The following is a 25926-nucleotide window of genomic DNA, read 5'->3' as shown; positions in this document are numbered from 1 at the left end:
GGCAAAGGTGAGTGTAGGATGTGGACGCCAGCTAATGAAACAGTACAGAATGGAACAGCTTTGTCTAGAGCCATCCAGCCAACCTAAAATAGGTTAAAATCTACTCAATGTATCAAGTCAACTGCAAACTCCATGGCCAGGAAAGCATGTTCTACATCCCTTCCTCCTTTGTTCCATTTTCTGCCCTTACACTGGAGACAGCAAATCTGCGACCTCTGAAAGGCAGTAAGAGTGCACATGAGACTCTCTCCCGTAGGTGTCTCGCTCCTCGCCTCCCACCACCGCTGCTGGGGTAAGTCTCTTTCAGATGACATTTTCTCATGCCTTTTTGAGAAAAAAATAAATCAAGAAGAAATGGATAAACTTTTTAGCTTTAGTGTTTGTGAAAAACAAGCTGTTTCTCGTTTTTTAAAAACTTCATTCTTCCCAACAGCCAGCACACACTTCCAACAAGGGACAAGGAACAGGATAAGGCTTCAAGTCCAGCTTCCGAGGTACGTGAGACAGGCGCTGCCCTTTTAGTTCTCTAAAAACGAGCCAACAGCTGCTTAGTCTTCTGGGAGTTAAGAATTTGTACACAACACTACCTGTGTCTTCCATGGAGTTACTATATAAGCAATGCACACTCCAGGAAAACTCTTCTTCCAAAGGAAGTGGTAACTGCCAGAATTTCAGAAAGTGAGCCCTTTCTGAGGTGTTACTAGAAGGGAAACAAAACGGCAGCTTTCTTCTGACTTAGGACTCCTACTCCTAGACACTGCTGCTTCGCTAACAGGGAGCCACAATGAACCAATATACAGCAAAGCAAAAAACCAAAAACAAAACAAAGGGACAGAAGGTAGGCGTATGTAAGGAAATGGTGAGGACAAAAATGATTCACACGAGATTTTCATCTGTAATTTAGACACTGAACAACCTTCCTCATCCCCTTAAAACTCCTTAATCTCAATGCTCTCAGAATCTCAAAGAGCACACAAGTCACCATGAACCTATCATCCTGCACTAGGCTACTGTAGTGATTTTGTTCGTGCTGAGGACAGCTTTCTGTAAAGGCCACTGGAGAGCTATGATTTTAGAGGCTGGCTGTGCTTCTTCAACCCTATACCTTGCCTTCAAAGAACATCTTGTGGAAAGGATCCCATGTCCGAATAATCTAACTTCTCCCAGCCCCACAAAACAAAGCAATGAAGACCCCACCCCCCGCAAAAAAATCAGACTTTCCATTAATAAATAAGGAATCTCAGGTTCCACAACACAAAAACACACATGTTCAAAGTGCAAATTTCTGCCATTAGCCTGGGACTTTTCTCACCATCGCACTGATAGAGCCCTGTGTTACAGCCAGAGACTGTGGAGAGAGGGCAGCCTCCACCCTCTGGGGAGCCTGCTTCCAAGCCAGTGAGCACCATAAGAGCCAAATGGAGGTCTGGGAGGGGGACCGAGGCGCTGGGGCCAGAGAGGAGGAGGGTGGTCCACATGTAACCTCCCTTTTCAAAACCCAGAGGGGAGCGGAAGAGGGGGTGAGAGATGTGTGCTGTTTTAACAGTACACCCTGCTAAGGGGCCCTAAAGTGCCAAGTCAAGCTGCCAGCCTCCAGAGAGTAGGATTATGTAATATTTGAGGATAAGTGTGCTGCAGTGGGTAGAAGCCAGAACCATAGGGCAGCAGGAGAGGAGGAGAATTTAGAAGTCAGTAATACAGTATAAGAGTTAAAAGCCGATCCAGAGCATATCAGAATTACAAGTTGGAAAAGGGGACCTGTCAATGAGCAGGAAGTCTGCTGCTGGCTGGGACCGAGTGAGGAGAATCCTCACTGGCAGAGCTGCTGCTGCTTTTTGCAGTCTGCCTTTCTGAAAAAGGCAACATTGATTTGGTAAGGGGGAAAGAGGGGGAGTTCTGGGGCTGGGGTGTGTGTCCTGTGATCCACAATGGAAAGAGCAGGCCCTTCAGTTATTTTACTAGATTTTAAATGCTTTAAATTTTTTTTGTCCTTTTTATCTTTTAAATACAAAGTCCGAACTGTCCCAGTGCCCAAAGTCTTCCTTTTCCACTAAGGTCCAGTAGAGTCTGAATCTTCAATCAGAACCTCTGTGGTAGCACCGAGTATATCTGAGTTCATGACCAGCCCTTCCGCACCCCCACTGCTGCTGCTGCCCACAAAGAGCTTCCCGTCAGCCATCAGGCTCACCCGCTCCGTCCCACTGCAGTATGACTTCGACATCCCTTCGGCTTCGAGCAGCAGGCACTCTCCAGAGGCTGAGTTTCCCAGGGGCTCAGAGAGAAGGGGAAGACCTTGAGAGTCTGCAGGCTGCGTCAGGGACTCGGGGTTAGTGCCCAAGATGTCTGTGCTGGTGATGAGGGCGCCTGCATTGGCGGCCAGAGCTTCTGCGATCAGCACCTCGGGGTGGCTTTTTGCTTTGTGCGCCACTACACTGTCCTTCTTTTCAAATTTTTTGCCACAGATATTGCAAGAAAACTGGTAGAAGGAGTCTGCATCATGCTTCTTCATGTGCCAATTGAGGGATGCCTTCTGTCGACAAGTAAATCCACAGATCTCACATCTAAGGAGTGGAAGAGGAAACGGGCGATCAAACAGAAATAGGGTGCTGCTACTGAAGGGTCAGTAAGAGCTTAGAGCATGCACAGATCACGCAAATACTAATCAGTCACACAGTTTTTGCGAAGGATTAGGAAACTACTGGATAGAAATCTGATGTTTTTCTTCGGTTTAATTGGAAAACAACAGAAAGCAACAAGGAAGGTTACTAAGCAGCTCCCCCCATCGACACACATCATTTAATTTGGTAAAATGGTGGCAGATGGAGCGTCTGTGGGGCAAACCTTCCCGTGGGGTCTACACACTTGTCAGCCAGGAGCTGGGACCCCAGCAGATACTCACTGCAGCGGCTTCTCGCCAGTGTGAATCATGCGGTGCACTGCCAGATTATGGGAGCTCTTGAAGGCCCGAGCACAGTATTCGCAGATGTAGTCCCTCTGATCTAAGGGCAGCATAACGTGGTTAGGGTTCCAGTCAGACACTACACAACGTCCCTGGCAGGCGGGCAACCCGCTGGTCAGGCAGGTCGTTTAGGGTAGAAGCAATGCTGTCTACAATGTTGAACACTTTCAGTCAAATCTAAATAAGAAAACCACTGCTCTGATCTTTTAGCCTACACATTCAGTAGAACAAGGACTTGCTGAAAAACAAGCAAACAAGAAAACTTAGAAACAAAAGAACTGGAATCCTAATCTCAATGTTACTGCTAATTCTGATCTTAGGTAAATTGGTTAGAAGGTAAATAACTACATTTCATAGATTTCATTCTTTTGAACGATTTTTTCACAGTTCATTAAAGATGGAAAGAATGCTTACAATAAAAAGAATCTAGTATCCAAACAAACCAAAAGAATAATTTGGCATTCCCAACTGGGCGTGATGGCACACATCTGTAATCTGTAACCACTGGGGGCTGAGGCAGGAGGATCTCAAGTTCAAGTGCAGCTCGAGCAACTTTGCAAGGCCTTGTTTCAAAACAAAAAAGGGCTAAGGACATAGCTCAGTGTAAAGGTTCTAGGTTCAACCCCAGTACTGTAAAAAGAAAGCACGCACTCCTCCACAACACATCCTCATCTAAAATAACCATACCTGTTTCAGGTTTAAAAAATGCTACCAAAATAAACAAACACCTCACATTCAAACAGATGCAGATAGTATTTGTATTCCTTCACCTCAGCCTTCTACGCTACATCTTCTGCACCATTCCATACTTTCCTGTCACTTCGTAACTCCCCTTCTCCAGTTCCACAGGAGCTCTGATGAATTTGATAATATGGTGTGGAACCCACAAGGCAAGGGATCACTGTTCTCATTATACTTGGGGGGGGCGCGAAAGACAAACAGGTACAAAATATTGTTGAATGACCACATTTTCTACTCCACTGAAAATTTCTAGATATAGTTACAATGAAAACATGAATGTTAAGTGGTGAACAACGTAATCTAGTGCTCCTTCCCAAAATGGCTTCGAAACCAAGTGGGAGCGAAGAGCTGTATTGATTTCTCAAACACATTCAGGGTCACTGGGGGATCTTACTAACGCATGTGCTGATGCATCACGCCTGAGGTAGGGCCCGAGATTCTGTGTTTGCTAAGAGCCAAGGAACACCAACACTGGCGGTGTTTGACGCTGTACGGCACAATCTAAAATGTACACAACCCTAACAGGGACAACTCTTAGCACCAACTGCATCCTGTCCTCTTGTCCTGCTCCGTAACAGCATGGGAAAGCTGGGGGAAGCACCAGTGCTCATCAGCTACTCTGTAAAGGGAGGCCACACCTACTAAGGTGCAGAAGAAACTAACACCACACAAGTGCATGGGCAAACAGAAGTACTTGGAACAGAATGAATTTATAAAAAGTTCTCTATCGTAGACTTCTGGTACTGAGCAAACTTCTAAATGGGCTGTCAGAAAACATTTCTATGGGCTAAAATAGTCCAGGGAGAGGCAGAGAAGACCAACTGCAGTACCTACTGAGAATCAGTGAAGACAGCATTCCCTTTTAGGAAGCATAGCATAATAAAAACTGCAGATTTTTGGGTTTTGGATTAAAACCCAAGTCCCAGTACAGTGTTCTGAAAGTGTAGCAGGTGCTAAGCTCTGTGCAGTAAACAGCACTTCATGTATTATCTATTTCATACTTGAAGCACCTGCGATACTGGCAGCCTTACTTTACAGCTAAGGGAAGGTGAGAAACAGAGAAGTGAAATGACTTCCTTCAGTCACACATACAGTATATGGAGGAGAGTACATTATATGTCAGTATTGTCTTGGCGAGTGGACATATTTCTGCACCTGGAAACAGAATTACCAAGCGTCTGAGACATAACCAAGTAGCAGTCTGTACCAGTAAGACCCAGTCCAATCTTGTTTATATGATGCACTGCATAAAGGCTGTCAGCAGTTACTGATGAATGGAATTTGAGTCTATAACATATATTGCCTTGAGTTTCTTTTTTGGAGTCAACAGTTCCTATATAAGTTTACATGCAAAATCAACAGCCAGTCTTCATGATTTCGACAGCAATAGAAGTCCCTCGAGTTACTTAATGGTTAACCACAAATTATAAGCAAGGTTCTTTGACAGTTCATGTTTTTTCTCCAACGTTACCCACTTTTAGTCCACGACAGGTACTACAGGCATCCACCTGAAGCAGAATTTTAAACTCCTCATTCTGCTAACTACTAGCTGGATGACCATAGTGAAGTTACCTAATGCTGTTAAATCTGTGGTTTCTAAGTTACAAAATAAGCCTAAACCAAACTAACTTAGTGGTGCTGAGTGGACAGATTGGCGATAATATAAAGTGTTCAATTCATAGTTGATACATAATTTACTTTCAATGAAAACATCATTATACTGGTTAGAAGTTCTCAAAGTCAAACTGTAAGTTCAAAAGCCCAAGTTTGATCATCCCTTATAGAATTTATTAAACTTTATTTTTGTGTCTTTCTCCCACATGGCCAAGGACTCTTCAGATAACTTATGTTAAAAAAAAATTGTATCAGTATCAATTTGCAAACCTAAAATACAGTTCATGTGGCTAGTTGATAAACATTTTGTTTTAAAAAGTACCTGTATGATGTTTGGCATGCCGTAGAAGCTGCTTCTGGAGCCGGAAGAGTCGTCCACAGGAGGGATGTGGACAAACATATTTCTTCTTCAGCAAATGCTGGTATTTAATGTGGTGCTAAAACACATTAATGGGAATTAATGGGAGTAAAAGGAAAGGAAAGAGATAAAATCAAGGCTTAAGGTTCTTTGCTAAGTCCAAAGAGTTGAAAGAAAACTAAATACTACGTATATGGAAGGGCAGGCAGTGTGAAGAAAAGAGATCAAGTATTTTACAGTGGCTAGTGTAGCAAATGACACATAGCAAAAAGAATAACAGTAGTTATAATTAGAACCACAATCGAAAGCAAGGCCTTAGTCTCATGATGTATTTGCTGCTAATGGGCAAACAGGCATCTCCTAAGCAGTATTTCATATTCACGTTTTCTGTCAGGACCAAATATAAGCTGTGTCACTGCCCATTTAAAAAAAAACAAACCAAACCAAACTAAAACTTTTTTACTCATTCTGTAGTCTCTCATCTTATTCTGCACCTTGGTGCACTGTGACAATCACTCTCATCTCAGAAGTCTTTACGCCACTTTGGGAAACACTGCAATCCCCAAGACCCCAAGGAAAGCCTGACGTCTGGGCTCAGGTTCTCAGCCACCTTGTTTTTAACAACACGCACTGCAGTTAATGTACTCCCCGCCAAAGCTCGTGCACTGGAACATTAACCCTCAGTGCAGCCAACTGTGCTGGCAGGTATGTGGGCGCTCTGCCCCGCGAATGGATCAGAATTCCTAACACGGGAAGAGCACTGTTACCGAGGTGTGCTCAGCTCCCTGCTGCCCTTCTACCTTCCGCTAGACAATGATGCAGTTAAGAAGGACCTCACCAGACAGCACCGTGCTTGGGGGTCTTGAACTGGGCCAGCCAAGACTTCCGTTCTTTAGCAACCACCAAGTCTCAGGGTGGCAGCACAAATACTGAAAGGGCAGCAGTTCTGCTACAGCAGATCAAGTAGACTAAGACAGAATGACTCCAGTAATGTCATGAGCATTTGTCTTGACACTGTATCAATGATAAAACCTACATGAGCCCATTAAGTCTTATGAGGTGGGTATGAGGACAAATAACGAAACCTAACTTGAAAGGCTGTCTTATGTAAAAACATCACCGACCTGCAAATAGCGAGGGTGAGCAAGAACAGTTCCACACCCTTCCATCTCACAACGGACATACTGGATTGGAGGCTTTTTCCTATTGGCAAAATACAGGAGAAAAGTTAACAGCAAAGTGGAATTCTGTACTACAAAGCATAGCTGTTATTAACCTCTTTACTTGCACAGAATTTGTTAGAAGTAACCACAAACTGCCAAATGCTTGAGTGTTTAAAAATAGCACGAATAAACACAATCTCCATGAAGGTAGAAAGGAAGCGATAAGATTTTTAGAAATTTTATTCTGCAATGAAAATAAAAATGTAGTTCCTACCTATCATGGACACTAATAAAACTGCTTTATGAAATTTTAAATAAGCCATCCCTACGAGATTACTAGAGAGCTAATGCAAGACAACAGGACAGTGAATTCCTCACCTCCTTTTGGGTAAGCGAGGGCTTTTGTCGTCTTTCCGCCTTCGTCCTCTCCTGTGAGTAAAGAGAGCTATTTCAGATTGAAGCCCAGAGCTGAACGATGCCTGAGAAGGCACATACTGCAGGCCAAAGAGCAAGCAGCAGACAAAGGATAATTCAGACCACTATAGAAAACCCAACACGTATCTACCAAATCAAACAAGATTTAAAATGAATTAATTTTCGACTTGTCACAATGAAAACTTTATCGCATAAATTTAAAAAGTCGATCAATAGACTATTGTCTAAAAACTCTAAAATTCTACTCTCGTTGCAATAAACTTAAAAAGCTGAGAATTTTTACCTAATCAAGGTTATTACATCTTTTGCCTTGTTTACTTTTCTTCTGAGGACCCGTATTCCCTATTTTTTCTTGTCTCTTATTTCCTCTGCATTCCTAGAGCCACTCTCCCCCCTCAAATCATCTGGACTTCAATACTGCCTTGAATGAAAATGAAACCTTCTCGAGTTTCCGAAGGGATCTCCCTAACGACACCATCAGCTGCTGGAGGGCAGTGTTTGGAGCTGAAAATGTACATTCTGAAGTATATACACGTTCACATCCCTCCTCACATGCTCACTTTTTTCCACTTGTAGTTTCAAAATCTGTTACATTTCCATTTTTAGTAGAAATTGGCTACTAACTTTCTAGGAGGTTCCTCATCTTCTCTAATTTCATTCTCCTCTTCTTTCACCTCTACTTCTACTTCCACTTTAATTTCTTTCTTTTCTTTCTCTTCCTTCACCTTCCCCAATTTTCTCCGTGGCTTTGGAGTTTCCCTGAAAACACAAATGCAGTTCATCATTAGTATTCTACCAAGGATCCCCTCAAGAAAGACTATGACAGCAAGGTAAAGTGCTCATCGTGATTTACCATAAAATTCTAGCCCTCAGCTCCAGAACTGATTTCCTCCTGCTCACTGCTCCTCACACACACAGTTATGCTGTATTTTTACCTGACACTTAGGGGGTGGACTTTTAGGGTTCAGGTGCCTAACAATCAAATTTCACTATAGCAGTTCAAAGAAATAAGACAGTAAGCAAAATTTCTAAGTATCCTGGCAAATCGTGATACTGTAAGATAAAATATGCACAAATCTAGTAGTTGTGATATCTTCAAATTCAAGTCCTATAAATAGAAGATCACATCAGATTTGAAAAACAAGTGCATAATTACTCATTTAAATCTACTTCTCTAACTATTTAATTTTGCAATAAGACAAAGCATGTACAGTGGTTCCCTGCCACATCTGAGTGGATTCTGAGACATGCCTTTCTAAGTGGGGTTTGTAGGTCTCATCTCTCGGATCATCTTTGAATGGTATTTCCTCTTCACTGATTAACATCTCTTCTTCCTCCTCTTCTTCATCACTACTAAAGAAGAACAGAAATAAATTCTGGATGTAAGGATCATGTCTGACTGGGTTATACTGGGTAATTTATTTAGTAGTAGCCCAAAATTCACACTGTTACCTAATTTTTCATTCCTATGACCTAGGTGGACTGCAATGTAGCAGCTTTATCCTAAGTAATAACCCAAGCCACAAAAACACTAGAAATATTATCACTTTGTTCAAAAAAGACAGGGTAATGACCGCTCAATGGCACTAAGAAGTAAAAACAATTGCCTTTACACCAGGATGTCTGGAAATCAGCTGTATTAGAAGAGATCTATGAGCAGACAAAAATCACAACTTATCACGAAGATTTTCAAAACCCCAACCAAATGCCCAGGGTTCAGCTTAGTGTCCCAAGGACAAGCCCCCCAGAGGTACCCAAGATGGCTTCTGCACCACAACCCAGGGCCGTGCAGTCTACAAGGGTCTACTCAAGACCAAGGTGGAACCCAAATGTTCTTTCTCTTAGAGTTCAAAACACTGTCAAGTAAAAAGCAACTTCCACATCATTTAATATCACTGTGCTATGTACCCAAATGTTTAAATATGAAATATGAAAGCTTTACCTAATGCCGCTGGGAGACTGATGTTCTTCTGCAACTTCTAGAAAAACAAAGCGAAAATCAAACCTTTATGCACAGATAAGGCATTTCCTCTATGCAGCCAAAATATTTAAGTACATTATCTAAAATAAGACTCCCTAAAAATTGTCCAAAAGAAGCTTTCTCAGTATCATCATCCCTGTCCCTGAAACTTAAGCCATTTAGGCAAAGTTCAACATTGCATTTAAAATAAAAAATAAACAGGTGGCACTAAGTAATCATACTCAACTTGCACATTACCATAATCAAGCTGATCTGTAACTGGTTCTGACTTGCAGATGAGCTGCAATGAACCAGTCTTGGACCGAGAGCTGCGGGTATTTTCTGTGTCTCGAACACGAGAGATTGATGTCCTGCTGCTACTGCGCCAGCCACGGCTAGGTCGAGCTGCAGCAATGGAAACTTCCTGAGGGAGGGCAGAATCATCTTCTTCCTCTTTCTCTTCCTTGGGATCTAGATGAAAAAGGATACCATTCTCTTTTAAGTTTACAGCTAACCAACAACCACCCCTAGGATCTACTAACTACAAATGTGGTCCTTAAAAAGAGAAAAAATGAAATGTTTTCTAAAATAAACCCCAAAACAAAAGAGCCAGAGTTTTACTGAAATAACTGAAACAAGATATTTAAGTAAAATCTACCCTTAATGTCATTACCCTAAGACAGTTTTTCAAACTCTGCAAATAGTAAATTTATATGACCTCATCTACAAAAAAATGTAATGCCAAGAAAAGTATGCACAATACGCCTAAGTAAATTGACTCATGAAATTCTAATCATTAGTTCTAAAGTAAAGAGAAACTAAATTAAGAAAGTGGTCCCAGAAAAGTAACCAGATTGCTTTTTGGGGGGCGGGTACCAAGGATCAAACTCAGGACCTCACACTTAACAGGTAGGCGCTGTGCCGCTGAGCTTCATCCCCAAAATAACCAGAATTGAAGGAACCAAAGAGAAAAAAATCTGGGTCTCCAAGTCTTAACAACCCAGCAATGCTGCAAGGAATTATTAAAGGGAATTTCCTAACAGGAATGCCTTTCCTTGAAGTAAGTTTTATTTCGAGCTATACCATGACTTTGAGGTAAATCCATGGTATAAAGTCCAGTGCCGGTGTGGCTGGCTCAGTCGTGCTATCTTGTGAGAGTATGTGCACAGGCACACAACACACACCTACTGCTCTTACTGTGCAATGCCTCAAACTTAAGGGTCAATGAAGTGAGGTAGTGCAAAAGGTTAACATCAGAAACAGGCTTTCTAATCCAGAATACTTTCCGCCTTGATGATGGTAGGTATGAATTAGAAGTCCATTTTGACAACAGAAGAATCTTTGAATAATCTCAGAATGGAAAAGGCCTTTCTATAGGCAATGTAAAAACTGAAGTCACATGGTGATAATCTGGCATAAACAAAACATAAAAACAATTTTCTGCACGACAAAACCTATTTGAAGCAAAGCTAACAGCAATAACAATGTGGCGCCTCAGTAAAAGTACCGCTTTCAACCATACAAATAATAAATGAAAACAACAGTATGCTACTATGTTTCACTTATGCTTGTCAGGGTCCAAATGTCTGACAAGATAGCACTGGGAAGGCTGTAAGAACATAGATGTTCTAATAATACAGATAGTGTCCTAGCAAAGCAAATTCCTTTAGATTTTTAAGGCCTAAGAATAATCTTTTGGGGATCACGTTAACCTGGGGGGGGGGCTGGTAACAGCTTGCCCTTTGGTTCTGGGAATTCTCTAATGCAGGGGGCATTGCACTTGTGATTCTCTCCTTAGAACCCTTCTTTCATTTTATCCTGTTTCTGTTCCTTTCAGGTTAGTCTGTCAGTGTTTATGCTGGGACACAATTCTCGAAATCCCTGTCAGCCTTATGAAATTCGTACAGTGGACACTACCAAACAAGAGGACTGTCCACAGGCCTTTTCTACTCCAAGTTCTTTGAGACGGCTGGTAGGGTCCACCGTTATACACTTCATGCCTTTAGGGTACTGTTATGTAGCAGATACTTGTAAACCTCTCCAAATTAACATATGCTCCTTTTTTTCTAATCAGCTCATTCCCTTATTTCTCTCTTTTACATTTTAGTTTAAGGAGCAAGAGATCAGGCTGCACCTTCTGTAATTTGCTTGGAAATCTCAGGTCCCAGTTCACCCCATATAAATTCTACTTTCCATCCAATGATAAAACATAATTTAGCCAACTTCTCTGCAGTTTTATAATAAAGATCGTCTTTTTCCCACTGTTCAGCACACTCATCATTTCCTGCTAAGGCCTTCCCCAGACTGCCCCTAACACACGTTTAGGTCAACCATCCTTTCAGGATAGTCTAGGCCGCTCTTCCTGTCAAGCACCTCAGATCACTTCCAGTAACAGGCCATCCAGGTCCATGGCTGCATTCACAATATAGGCATCCTGTTAAACCTCATTCACAGTATGTGAGCTTCCTAGGGCTGCCAAAGAAATGACCAGAAAGACCTACTTACTGCAAAGATCCTATTTCCAAATAATATGACATTCACAAGCACCTCAGTTAGGACCTCGACATCTTTGGGGGAGGCCATTCAGCTCCTAACAACGGTCTACCAGTATTAGACAAAACATATTTCAATTAAAAACCTGTTACTAGACACAAAGAAGGAAACTACAGAGGATCAATTAAGATCTAACAGTTGAACAGAACATCAGGTAATATAAGTCTTCCAGATGGTTCAGCTTAACAATTATTCAACTTTAGCATAGTGTGAAAGTGATACACATGCAGTAAAAACTTTATTCCAAATTTAGATTTTTTTCCCCAGGCCAGTGATATGTAGTACAATATTTTCTTTCAATGATGGGAAGTGGGAGCAAAGCTGCAGCTCCCAATCAGCTGCAGGAGGGTAGACTACAACTACAGCGCAATACTGTATCACCAAGCATGATAGTTGGTAGGCTGGGTGCACTGAATGCGTTACAATTTTTCGACTTGCAATGGGCTTACTAAAAACATGGTCCCATCATAAGTTGAGGACTTATGCAGTAAAACAGTTGAAGACTTCAATAACTCACTTTCAACAATGGATAGAAAAATCAGTCAGAAGTGCAATAAGGAAATATAGGACTTGGGTAACACTACTAGTTGGAGGATCCTCAAAAAAACCCCTTAAATACCAAACTAGCATGATTCAGCAATTCTACAGTGAGGTACATGTGACAAAAATTCAAAGTGGGCATCCAAGTACTGGTACACAAGATCACAGGATCACAACTCACAATGGTGAAAATGTCCATCAACCAATGAATGGACCAACACAACGACATCCATCTGTACAATGGGGTTTTCTCTTAGCCATAAAAAGGAATAGTAGTACATGCTACATGGATGAATCTCTAAAATATGCTGTATGACAGATAACACACACAAAAGTCACTCACTCTATCATTCCATTTATGTGAAACATCCAGGAAAGGTAAATTCAGAGACAGAAAGCAGACTAATATTCTGAGGGCTGAAAAGAGGGGACCATGGGTACAAGTGCTCTTAAACGGTGCAGAAGTTTTTGGTAGTAATGAAAACGTTTGCACAGATGATAACTGTACAAAACTGACTAAATGTCACTGTTACATGATTTCCACCTAGACACACACACACACACACACAAAAACACACACACACACAGAGGCTAGCCAATAGGAAGAGGAAGATCCATGCATTAGTATAAACCATGAACAGACTGGAAAAGAATCAAGTTTCTTCTGTCTTCTTCAAAGACACTCTGAGCTGTTTCTTGTAGTAGCAGTTGGATTTCAGGAGGTTCCATGATTTATAATTAATAAGGAAGAAGGAGAAACTCTTGGAAGAGAAGGGGATGAAGTAAGAGTTGCTGATGCTATGACTTGAGACAATAAAATATTGATACTACTGGTATGAATAATCTCTTCTAATTCTTCTAGATAGCAAACAATCCAATAATGTTCAGTGTGATTCACTGCAATCTTATAACCAAAGATAACTCTTTCCAAACAAGTTAACTCATCAAATTCCAAAATGCAGTAATCACTTGATTATGATAAAATAGAAGACCTTAAGTTAGAGGAGCCATCCAAATATGAATCAGCTCTCTGGCCCTAAAGTTGCCTATAAAGCTAATGTTTGATTGTTGGATGAAACAGGGTGTGGTTGGTTGATATGCTGGAGGAAGAACTGGAGCAAAGGTCTTCTCATATCTATTGAAGTATTTCAGTCTTTTCTGGGAAGCTAGCAAATTAAATAAATACCCACACTATTTTCTATTTCTCTAAATTCAGTTTTCATAACCCTGACAAGTAATTATTCTCTTTATAGATGAAAAAAGCAGGTAACTGACTTCCCTAGGCTCACATATTAAGCTGTGGGGCTTGAAACTGAACCCAGTTAAGTATCAGGCCAAAGTCTACATCCTTTCTACTATACCACACCTAACCATATAAACAGGAAAGAGATGTTGATCCAAGGGCTCAATGCAGATCTGGCTCATTTCCATCCAGTCGTGGTACAGGCGTGAGGGGAGCCCATTTACACACTGACTTAAACTCGAACAAGATACACTACTTTGCGTTGTTTTCTTAATTCTTCAATTTTATTCTAGAAAGTTTTAGAGTTCTGCGTACAGGTCTCTCAGATATTTTATCTAGTTCATCCCTAAGTATTTCATTTTGTTGTTGTTGTTGACAGTAGTATATAATTTACTTATTTCCTAACTTCTTGATTTTAAATTTACCTTTCGACTGATACATAAAACAAACTGCCCACATCAGCGGAGTAGTACCATGTGATGTTTCAGTACGGGCATACAATAAGCACTGTTTAAATCAGGTGAAACATGGCCATCCCCTCAAGCACCTGCATTTCTTTATGGTGAAAAGATTCAAAATTCTTTCTTCTAGCTTTAAAAATTATACAGTACACAATTATCATTTATTTATAAATTATATAATAATTTACTTATAAATTTTATTTATTACTGTGCAACAGCACATCAGAACTTCTTGCTCTTACTGAACTGGAACTTAGTATTCCTCCCTCTCTCCACTCCTACTTTCCCCAACTTCTGGTAACCACCATTCTACCATGTAGTACCCGTCTTTCTGTGCTTGGCATGTTTAACACCATCATCTCCAGTACCACCCATGTTCTCACAAAGGATGTTCTTTTCTTCTCCCACAGAGGAGTACTCCCACTTGTAATAAACCTATTTCTTTAACACTTTGTTTCTTTATATTTCTTTGCCACTGTGAACAGGAGAGAGTTGATGTCTTTGATCCAATGCTTTCATTTCTTTAGATAGATATGCAATAATGGGATTGCTGGACTACACAGTATTCTATTTTTAAATTTTTGAGTAATCACTGCAGTGGTTTCCATAATAGTCATACCAATTTCTACAAGGGTTTCTGTTTCTCCACAGCCTCACTAGCAAGTTATTTATTTTTTATAACAGGCATTCTGAGATGAGATGGTATCTTATTGCTGTTTGCATTTCCTGATAGCCAATGATATTAAGCATTTTTTCACATACTTTTTGGCTATTTCAATTTCTTCTTTTGAGAAGTGTGTACTGAGATCATTTGGCCACTTTTAAGCTAGTTTTCTGAATTCCTTGTATGTTAACTCATTGTGTATTAACCCAGTCAGATGAACAGTTGTTGGCCAACATTTTTTCCCATTCTGTAGACTGTTTCTTCACCATGATTGTTTCCCTTGCTGTGTGGAAGCTTTTTAGTTTGCTATAATCCCATGTCTACTTTTGCTTTTGTTTCCTGTACTTTTTGGATTTTTTTCAAAAAGTCCTTGCTCATTTCAACACCCAGAAGTGTTTCTCCTATGTCCTGAAGTAGTAGTTCTTGGACTTACAATCCATTTTGAGTTCATTTTTGTGACTAATCAGAGACAGGGGTCTAGTTTCATTCTGTTCTATGTGGCCAAACAATTTTCCCAGTACCATCTGCTGACAGGACTGTCCTGCCTACAATGTGTGTTCTTAACAGTATTTCATATTCTGTACTATTGTAAATGGTATTTTTTAACTCTACAATTTCAACTTTCTAGGTCTGTTGACAATAAAGAGAAAAACAACTGGATTTTTGTTTGGATTCCTGTGGAGTGGCTTCCAGATTCTGCATTTTGGGATGCTGTCCAAGTCCATCATGACCTGAACGTCTGGACTGAAAGACCAATGACACAGTCCAACCAAGAAATAATAAACTCCTGTGCCTTACGTCACTAAGCTTTTGGATAGTTTTCTTACCAGCAATTATGTATAGATAATACATGAGCTTAGAGAAGGTTACAGTGAAGAAAACAATGAGGTTTAGAAATTGGCAGAGAGGCAAAGTTATAAACAGCACTAGCAAAGCAGTAGTTAGACTACAAATTGGGAGTTTCAGATCAAAGGAGCCTGACAGGTGTAATGAGACAGGCAGGCGGAAGACAGGAATAGTCTCTTCTAGGAAAATCAATGGCACTGACACTAACGCGGCCTTTGCCTGGATGGAGTCTGATTAATGTAGTTGGTTTTAATTCACAGGAGTTTGCTCCTTGGACTTAGAAGACCAGGGGCACTAAGTCAGACTTTCCTGTCCACTCAGGATCACCTCAGTGTGAAGATACGCTATGCCCTCTTACAGAGACGGGTCTCATGGAGGTTTCACATTCTTTCTGGCAGGATATGAGTTTTCCCACCAGGACATCAGGTTTCTCTTGCTTCAGACTCCTTCTATCAGAGCATTCTAGCATTCTGCTGTAACTGTCATGGCCAAAAAAAGGTATCTCAACATAAAATAATTACTATACGCAACAGAACACTGACACAGTGTCACAGATGGTGCCTACAGCAGTTGAATTCTAATGGGAAAATTGCTGCATAAATTTCTTTGTACATATAGGACAGAAAGATTCATTTACCTGACTGATGAAACATCCCATAACCAAAATAATTGACAAGGCTTATTTTGAAGCCTGTAGTATAATCTACGTATCACGTATCTTAAAATAGAGGGAAGAGTTACAGGTGGTCTGGAAATGTGAACTAGAAAAACAGATTAGGGATCTGGGCAATTCCCAAAAAAGTACTAAGATGTCCAAGATCATTCTCATACTGAGACAAATCCATTCCCTGTTACCAGCACTCTGGCAGGACTACGGCTGAGGCAAGAGGGTCTGAGTTCAAGGCCTTTCAGGGTAATCTAGTGACTAAGAGTCCCTGTTTAAAAAAAAGGGTAAGGGGAGATATGACTCAGTGTGAAAGATCTCGATTCACTTCCCAGCAATGCAAGTACACCCAGTACACCCACAAACACATACACCCCCCCCACACACCCAAAATTAAACTTCTATCACAACTCTGAGACCTTAGTTCTACTCTAAGAGTCAAAATTTGAGTTACTGAAATCTAGATTACTCATTAGCTCCACTGTTTTTCATAAATTTGCAAAATCTACTTTGAAACATCAATACTTCTATAGTAAGTAGTAAGAGAAACCAAAAAGCTTTTAAAAAATGTTTACTCTGACTTTAGAAGAAAGAACATCACTTAATTTGCAAAGAATGTCTCAGCTAAACTAACACCACCTCTGAGGGATGGACTGGGCTTGCTTCTTTCTATCTGCCTTTCTCACCGAGAGCCGTCCTCTCACAGCTTTTGCATCCCTCTTGGTGTTTTGAGACAGGCCTTACAGTGTAGTCCAGGTTGGCCTAAGAGCTGAGATCCTGCTGCCTCAGCCTCAGCCTCTCAAGTGTGCTGGGCACTATGCCTGGCCCATGGCTCTTTTCATATTCAACACCTATGGGATTTACCTCTGCAACTAGGAAAACCAGGTTATTACCAAAGAGATTCAAAATCTTTCAAAAAGAATTGTAATGCCAATGTCGAGTATACTGTTGCATCTTTCTTTGTACAGAAACTTGATGGTAAAATTGCCAATGTTAGATTTTTCTCAAAGAATGGAGATTAAATTGGAATCCCTCTCCTACAGGTTTAGGAATAATACAAATATGGTTTAAGGATACTGGAATATGAAACCAGAGACTGACCTGGAAGAGTAAGAAGTAATGTACTCCAGCACCGTAAAGATGGAATACTTCACTGATATTACACTTGTGAAAATTGTTAAAAATAAACTAATTCCAATTTTTTAAAAACTGGAGCAGAGGCATAATCAATAAAGACTACATCAACAGAAGGCAAAAACCAAGGATGTGATCCAGAGCAGAGGAGAAAAAAAACAAAACAAGCTAATAGTTTAGCAATACTTCTGGACATTACAGTGATTACAATAAACTAGATAATGCCAATGGCAATAGTTAAGCTCCAAACAACTTGAGCAAGTTCCCAGATGTCAGGACCTCATCTGATGACTAACGTAAGCTCTGCCAACATCACACTCTGTATTAACAAGAGTAACTGCGACAGTGAAGCCATGCTGAAAAGTGACTTCAAAGTCTAATCCTGTAAAATTCCCAAGCATCAATTACTCCAAAATATGCTTTACATAAATTAAAGCTTTATGAGATATACTTAAAGGGGGATCTTACATGAAGGGAAGTTACGTAACTGCTGTGTATTTTGATATTGACACTGCATACCTTTCAAAATCAATTTCAGGACTTCCCAAAGAGTCCCTGAGTAACTATCCTATCACCGACAGCTCAAGCACTCTCCATATTTAACTCTGTGAAACAGACTTTGGTAAACATTAAAATTAGTATTTTTTAGTTTTATCTGTTTTAAAAGATCTTAGCTTTGTTAGCCACCCCAGAATCCAGCAACTTTTCATGACATAAACAAACCAAGTGAGTTAAGTAGAGCAGCTGGGTTCTTCTGTTTTTGTGGCACTGGGGACTGAACCCAGGGCCTCCCTGTGCTCACTGGGCAAGAGCTCTACCAGTGAACTCCAACCTCAGACCTTTTTGACAGGGTCTTGTGGAGTAGCCAGGGCTGACCTTGAACCTACTATCCTCCTGCCTCAGCCTCCTGAGTAGCTGGGACTGCAGGCATGCACAGGAGCCCAGCAGGAATGTTTTATCTACCTCGAGGGTCCAACAAAAGGGTCTAACAAACAAGAGAAAAAAGACAGGTTTGGTGCTATATCTAGCTGGAAGTCAGAAAGTGGAAAATATTAAAAGTAATGCAAGGAATATTAATAAATTATATGTATAAACCATCCTTTACCTTACTATCCAAAGGACAGTAAGGCTCAAAACAAAGCAACAGAATGAAAACAAAGTGAACTAAGCCTTCATCCCTCAAGATTTCTGCTGATATTCTGGGAATGGCTACAAGAGGAAGGTGATCCTCTGACAGTGGGAACGTGCTTTTCCTTTTTGCTGCTAATGTGTGGAATATCCACGTCCAAATACTGAACTGCATATTTAGGTCTGTGTGCAAGTGTTACCTCCTGGAAGAGGTCCTGCATCTTACCTAAATCTATCTTATCTAAATCCAGCCTCTCCCATTTCAACATGAAACATTTTATTAGTGTTCTGCTTTCTTACCACATAAGTAACTATGAGTACAACCCAGTGGCTAGAATGGTGCCAGACATGGGTGGGAGCTCAGCAATTCTTGAATAATTTAACACACTATTTAACACAATAATTTAACACACTATTTCAGCCAAGCAACTTTCTATTTGTTTTACATACACCCATCAGGGTTAAATAAATATAACAGGAACTAATATTAATGTTTCTTAACCATTCATTTTAAACTGGAACACTCTGCAACTTAAAGATGATAAACAACATTATGCACAATATTGTTTACAGTTAAAACATGTCTAAGATTCAACTCTAGGGAGTACATAATTTCTGGTTGTTTGCAGTAAGAAAGACTAAAGACAATCCTGAAAACATGTTTTCAGTATTAATAATACCTCTAGAAAATAAGCTATCAAAGTTTTGAAAAAGCCTCAACCTTTGAAATAAGGAGTTAATTTCAGTCAAAATTCAGCAGACTGAAAATGAAAGCTATCTCAGAGTTAAAGAATAACTTTTTAAGAAGTTAAATGAGAAGAAAAACAAAGAATTGAGGTGAGTTATGACAAAGAAACAATTCGGGGAAAAGTGAGCACTAGAGCCTTCAGCTCTTTATTTGCTGACTTTGTGTGCACATGTTAGATACACTTCTTCCACACCAAAGTTCAGAGTTGTGAATAGGTAATCTTGTAGGTAAACTGAAGTCATGGAGATGGGAGTACTGAGTGTCCAGACCTCGAGCATCCAATCAGTGGATTAAAGGAGGAACAGATGTGCAGACTGACTTACCCAGAATGAAGTTTTACTCTTTCCCCAGCTGCACAACTACACAGCATGCCAACTTTGACTTCCAAAAAGGGTTTGGAATCCCCCCACCTGCCTTGAGACAGGGTAACCCTGAATTGCTAAGCTGTCCAGGTTGGCCTTGAATTATTGTCAATCTTCCTGCATTAGCAGGCTGGCATTACAAGTGTGCACCACTACACACAGCTCACAACGGGGCTGAACATTTCTACCATATTCAAATTCAAGGTTTTCTTCAAGCCAACCACAGTGAATTTAAGACAGTCTCATTAGACACATAAAATAATTTTAACTCTGAAGTTGTTTTTTGTCTTAATCAGAACTGGTCTGGTAACTTGTTTAACTGTTTTTGCATTTTCTTCTCCTCAAAAAATCTACTAAGTAATCTCAGAGTAAGAAATATGAAACTTTCCAGTCTCCATAGACATAATATCTATTTTCCAAGTAATAACAGCAACAAAAATAAAATTTGTTACTTCTGTCAAAATAAAAATATATTGCTAGACAAAATAACCATGCAACACCCCACTTGTTATCAAATACTTCTACCTGGTACAAAATGGGATAGTAGCCTCAAATTCTAAACTTCAGCGAAGAACCTGAGTGCTACATTATTTGCAAATGGCCACCAAAGTAAGTTACTGGCTCCTAATCACACTGTCCCTCTTCCAAATGGCGTTAATATCCAAGTTTTAAACTTTCCTCATATTGTCTCAAATCATTCTTTATAAAGAACACATAAATCCTCTCTTCTGAAACTGTACACACAGGAAATGCACACACACACTGCATTTTAAGGGGAGCAGGCTACCTTAAATGCTAACTAGTCAACTCTCAGCTACTAAGTGGACTCTAGGAGTTGGAGACTGCCATGTGAAGACCAGGTTAAGAGCATACACAGTGAGTGACGTACCATCACGAGGACATTTATTCCAATTTTAAGAAACATGTGTCTTAGCACCAAAAAACACTGCCAAGAACTAGAAAAGAAAAATGTAATGAATGAGCAACTGGTTCCACAGGACAGAGGCACTTTTAATAATCCAATCTGTAAAGCCAGAATGAAATCTTTTAAAAACTATGAAAAACTAAAAAACTGAACACTGGCTTCACTTCATCATCCTGATAAGCAAAAGACTACTTCAGTACATACACTTTGTTTACTAGAACTCTAAATGGAAATGACCTGATGACTTCATTAAATTATTTACCAGGTTGAAATCTTAGAACACTTTTCTTTCTGCATTCTTCAAATTGCAATGATAATTTGAGTCTTCACCAGTGTCAAGATTTTGCCTGTACTTTATAATGTATACTGCACATCATTCCTCTCATTATTTCATTTTTAAAAAGATCAAATGCTTTAAAAATTGGGTTAAATTTTCATCAAATTATGATTTCCCTATTTTTTAAACCATGCCTAGGCTTTATCAACTCCATTAATGTTTTATAAGTCCTTTTTATTTTTCTTATTTTATGGTACTGGGGGTTGAACCGAGGGCCTTCATCCAGAGCTACAACCTCATCCTCTGTTTTTTCAGTTTGAGACAGGATCTCACTAAGTCATCCAATTCTCCAGGTTGGGCTCCAACTTATGATCTGCTCTCGTTCAGTTTCGAGGCAAGGTCTGCTGTGGGCCCACACTGTTCCCTGTGAAAGTCCCTCTTACTAGGGAACTACCCCGACTAGGTGGAAGCTCACACTATGTTCCTCTAGACCATCACACACTCAGTGGAACGTACATGACAGAGAGGTAAGAAGGACCAAGTCTTACCTTTATCAGTTGTTATTTTTTCTACGCATCTGAAAGAAAGAAGAATCAAACATTAAATGAGCAATCTCGCACATTTTCTTAAAATGCAAGGTTTTAACTCTTCCAGGTTCACTTCTAGAGCAATGTAGAAAGCATCTACAGCAGCAGCACTGTCCAACAGTGAAGTCTTACTCTTAGCAGTGGAGAAAATGCTCCGTATCGGCCCTGTCCACTAAGTTAGTCATACTTGAAATTGCTACTGCAACTGAGGAGCTGAATTTTTAATTTTAACTAATGTAAATCTAAATAGTCATATGTGGCTGCCACAACTGATGGCAAATAGCTAGAATACTATATTCAAAACAACTGTTTTAAATTATAAAGATAGCACCATAAAGAAAATATTAATTTTGTTCTATTAAGGAAATGAATATCCTTACTGGGATGAAATCACATGCCCGGGACATGCTCTTAAACACACCTGCCAGAAGGGAGGGAGGTGGCAGCACCGCAACTATCTCAGTAACTACTGATCTAGGTGACAAATATGGGGGTTTCATTACATGATTTTCTTTAATTTGGTATATCCCATACACATTTTCATAATAAAAATTTAAGGAGCTTTAACTGACCTTATAACTATGTTTGCTAAACTCAAAATCTATTCCTAAAAAGGGATTACACTCACAAATAAATATAACATGCACTTTACACATAGACAGCAATAGTAAAATGCTTAAAATGTTACAAACTTAAGAGAGTAAAGAAAAAAGTATTCCCATGTCTTTAACTTGGGGAATTTCTATCACACACTGGCTACAGGACAGTGAAATCCTCCTGTAACCATTACTCAAATTCAAGAGTAACTGGGGCCGAGGATGAAGCTCAGTGGCACCACACCTGCCTGGCAAGCGTGAGGTCCTGAGTTCGATCCCTGATACCACAAACTAAAAAATAAAAAAGTGAGTAAAATACACACTGGATCTTTATTATAAAAATGCCATGTTGTATTTCAGCAGTACAAAGATTTTTCTTTTTTCAAATGTAAAACTAATACAACTCAAGATCTATTTGTTATACAAGAATACCTAAGCAAATAAAATTACAGCATAATATATTATCTGTTCTCTTTAGAAAGCATAGAAATTATTTCATTTTTTAAGAAAGCATGGCATTACAATTTTATTATAAATTATACTATACCTATCCCAAGAATCTAAACTATGTCATTTATTGGCAAAAATAAAGCAAGGGATCAGCCTAATTCCTCAACAGTGTGAATACATAAACTGTTCAAATTTGGTTTATCTTTCCCTCCTATTTCCCATTCAGGCAAATTCACTAAAAACTTTTTATTCCCCTTCATTCATAAATACTTCCTACTCTTCTGGTTAACTCCCTTAACATTTCAATGTGAATAAAACAGTTGCTATAAACTTAAATTTATGAAGCAGTAACCTAATTATCCTCCAACTGTAAAGCTTGTTTAAGTTCATCAAAAATCAATTATAGCTGAAGCAGATCTGGAGAGGTTAAGCACCTTGCCCAAGGTCACTAAGGAGCAATAACAAGACTGGGACTTGAAACTGACATCAAGTTTGTTTGGTTTTTTCCCCCCACTATATAATTTCCCTTCTAATAGGAACAAAGGTTTCAAAAACCATCGAAATCTATGTATTTACTGACCTTTTAAATTAGTGTACACTTTGCCATCTCTTTAATCAACAGAAACTTATGTTAAATAGCTCAATACTTAGGACTTTGTAGGGAAAAGGCTGGGATATGGAAAAAGGATCTGAATGGAACAAATAATACAGATTAAATTTCTTATCTCCTATTAAAAAACTTGCCACAATGTTATTTGGAAAATAGATGGACATCAGGGTTCAGTAAAGCTGTTACTCTACACTTCTCAAAATGTCCTATTTCTAAATTATAAATTCAGTTTAAAAATCTGTTCTGTCACTGAAAAATCTATAAACCATGCACACCTATCCAACAAACCTCTACCCATCAAGGCAGCTTTCCCTCTTACTCTAAGGCCCCTGGAGACGGGGCAAGTCCCTCATCTGCCTGCGGCCTGCTCAGCACAGGACAGGGCGGACCAGAGGCAGTGCCAGCAGGCTCGGGGCTGTGCTGACTTCCTGGCCAATCTTATTATGATGAAAACTTACTTCAGCATTCTTATCACATTATGTAATTTAAAGTACACCATCTAGAGATAAGTGGTGGTGAAGGGAAAAGGAAACCATTGCTGCTGTTATCTTTTACAATACTGGATGAGAGAGAAGCACCTGACAAGACTATTTTTTCCTTTCCACAAGAAAAACCTTAGAGGAAAAAAAAAAAAATCAAGGAATGTAATTAAATCACCTTCATTCAAGCCCAACTGTTTTTTTGGGGTTTTTTTTTGGTACCGGGGATTGAACTCAGGTCCTTGTGCTTGCAAGGCAAGTGACGGAACCACTGAGCTAAATCCCCAAGCCCAACTGTTTTTTAACACTTAAGATTGTGGCAGTAAAGTGACTCATAAGTACTTTTGCCAAGTTAGGGAAAAAATAAATCATGAAGGGAGGTAAAGCTACTACTTCAGATATAATCGTCTGGAGATACAGATATAGTTAACTCTTAACTGGTAGGTATCAATGAAAATGTATTTTAAAACTATTTGATATGCTCTAGGCCCGGAGTTCAAGCCCCAGTACAGCAAACAAATAAACAAATAAAAACAAAAAACACTCCACTGTGGGTGGTACAGGTGGAAATCACAGCACTCTAGGAGGCTGAGGCAGGAGAACCTCAAAGTAGAGCCCAGCCCCAACAATTTAGCAACTTTGTGATACTGTCTAAATAAAAAAATAAATACACCAATATATAAAAAGGGAGATTATAGTTCAGTACAAAGGCCCTTGGTTCAATTCTCAGTACCATGGCAGAAAAAAAAATACTTTTAAGTATTAGGCTCATTATGTATGATTAATCCTACTTTGCAGAATCCACATGAAAAACCCAAACCTCTCATACCTCTATCATGCTGCAATTACTCAAAACAGCAAGTTTTACTCAGCATTTACTATATGCCAGGCACCCAGGCACTGTGTCAAGTGGTTCTCATGATGTACATTTAATCCACATCCTCGTCACCGGGATTATCCCTCATATATAAATGCCCTTTAAACCGAGGCACAGATCTGTTAACAAAGTTGTACGAGGAATTTATATCCAAATAAGATGAATGATATCTTGTCACATCTGTGAAAAATTAGCTTTAAAATTCTGTGAATATACATCTACAGCAGTTAGAATTCTAATTGCAGCTGAAAAAATTGTTAAGCACGGGAATTTACTGTCCACAGAACTATAGACCATAGATAGTAAACTCTGTTAACTTAAACGACATTTAAAGCTTCAAAAGCAAGTGTAATACCACCATACGACAGCTTTGGGTTTTACTCCTCTGAGAGGCTGCTGGGCACAAGTCGGAATTTTGGGACAGACCTCCGTTAAACTTTAAATACCAGGTCCAGTGTGGGCCAGACCGCGACACTAAGTCTACTGGAGAATAAAAACTGACGCCCCCTTTTCAATTTTCCTGGTTTCACTAATTTTTTTCACTTACAAATGAAACGCCACAGATGCTGTTTTCAGTAACAAACTCAAGGGCGAACGTAATGAGCTCCCACAACTTACAGACCTGCGCGCCTAAGTACTCTCATCACCCGAGCAGGTACTTAAAAGGTTTACGCTCCTGGCTCGCTCTACCTGCCGGGAACAGACCCCTCTCAGAGGAGCCCAGTTTGGACAACGAAGTCCCTATGTTAAAATAAACGCAAAGAGGCGGAGCAGAACCGAGAGCCGCACGCCCGACTTGGCCCCGTCAATTCGGACAAACTTGACTCTAACCCAGCGGGGTCGCTACGGGGAGCCCCGAGGGCCAAGACAGCGCGAGCCGAAAGGGGTGCGGCCGCCAGGGCTCGGACCTCCGCCGGGCGACCCCGGCGCGGGGACGCAGAAGCGGCGCGGGCGCGTCACGTGAGGCGCACGCTACGGGAGCCGAGAGGGCGCGGGCGCGGGGTCTGCGCGGCCGGGGACGCGCGGTACTCACACGAGTCGCGGACTCTTCTTTCCCTGAGCTGGCGACGGGAACTTCGCGGCCGGAGGCTGCGGCCCGGCGCCGTCGGCGGGCCTGGCGCTGGCGCTGGCGCTGGCGCTGGGGCTGCTCCTCCGCCGGCGGGGGTACTCGGCCTTCCTCCGGCGGGACGCGGCGGCGGCGGCCCGGCCCCGGTCCCTGTCCCGGCCGCCCCGCAGCACGCGGCTGCTCGCGGTGCCCGCGGAAGCCGCCGCTGCCGGCGCAGGCGGTTGCCGGGGCTCCTCCGGACCCGCCTTGGCCGCCTCTCCCCCTTCCTGGTCCTGCTGCTCCGGGGGGCTCGGCTCTTCCGTCTCCCCCGGCATCAGGGCTTGTCCGTCCCCCACCCCCTCGTCCCGGGTGGCGGCGGAGGCGGCGGCCGCCGCAACGCTGCACCCCCGCCCCCTCGCCTCCCGGAGCGTCCGGCTCAGTCGCCCGAGCGCCTCTCCCCCTCCCCTCCGCCCGCGCCGAGGGCGCCCCCCCGCCCCCTGCCACTCA

At 40.9% G+C, this 25926-nt stretch overlaps 1 protein-coding gene across 2 annotated transcripts; it reads right to left on the bottom strand.

Moving 5' to 3' along the window:
• Positions 1-1950: 1950 nt before the first annotated feature.
• Positions 1951-25891, bottom strand: Zfp91 (ZFP91 zinc finger protein, atypical E3 ubiquitin ligase). 2 transcript variants are annotated; one of them, XM_021248345.2, is made up of 11 exons: positions 25408-25891; positions 21324-21352; positions 9489-9701; positions 9213-9249; positions 8522-8620; positions 7895-8029; positions 7214-7264; positions 6797-6875; positions 5637-5751; positions 2900-2999; positions 1951-2561 (listed from the first exon to the last, which is right to left on the bottom strand). In XM_021248345.2, exons 1-11 carry the CDS (start codon positions 25752-25754, stop codon positions 2051-2053), a joined length of 1716 nt encoding a protein of 571 aa, XP_021104004.2. In that variant the 5' UTR covers positions 25755-25891; the 3' UTR covers positions 1951-2050. The 2 variants fall into 2 exon arrangements, with proteins under 2 accessions (XP_021104004.2, XP_004869799.2); XM_004869742.4 differs by having other exon boundaries at positions 8522-8623; positions 25408-25888.
• Between the last annotated feature and the right edge of the window lie 35 nt (positions 25892-25926).

This window comes from Heterocephalus glaber, unplaced genomic scaffold, assembly GCF_053883595.1.
Source record: "Heterocephalus glaber isolate CG9 unplaced genomic scaffold, H.glaber_assembly_v1.0 deba00001805, whole genome shotgun sequence".
In the NCBI taxonomy this organism is placed as follows: Eukaryota; Metazoa; Chordata; class Mammalia; order Rodentia; family Bathyergidae; genus Heterocephalus; species Heterocephalus glaber.
This window is presented reverse-complemented; position numbering and strand designations above follow the sequence as displayed.

Excerpts from the sequence above, each read along its gene's own strand:
- Zfp91 (XM_004869742.4), bottom strand. The coding sequence starts at position 25,754 with ATGCCGGGGGAGACGGAAGAGCCGAGCCCCCCGGAGCAGCAGGACCAG. Across the intron at positions 6,876-7,213 it reads CCTCGCTTACCCAAAAGGAG|GAAAAAGCCTCCAATCCAGT; the intron begins GTGAGGAATTCA and ends TTTTGCCAATAG. Across the intron at positions 3,000-5,636 it reads GCATGCCAAACATCATACAG|ATCAGAGGGACTACATCTGC; the intron begins GTACTTTTTAAA and ends TGCTGCCCTTAG.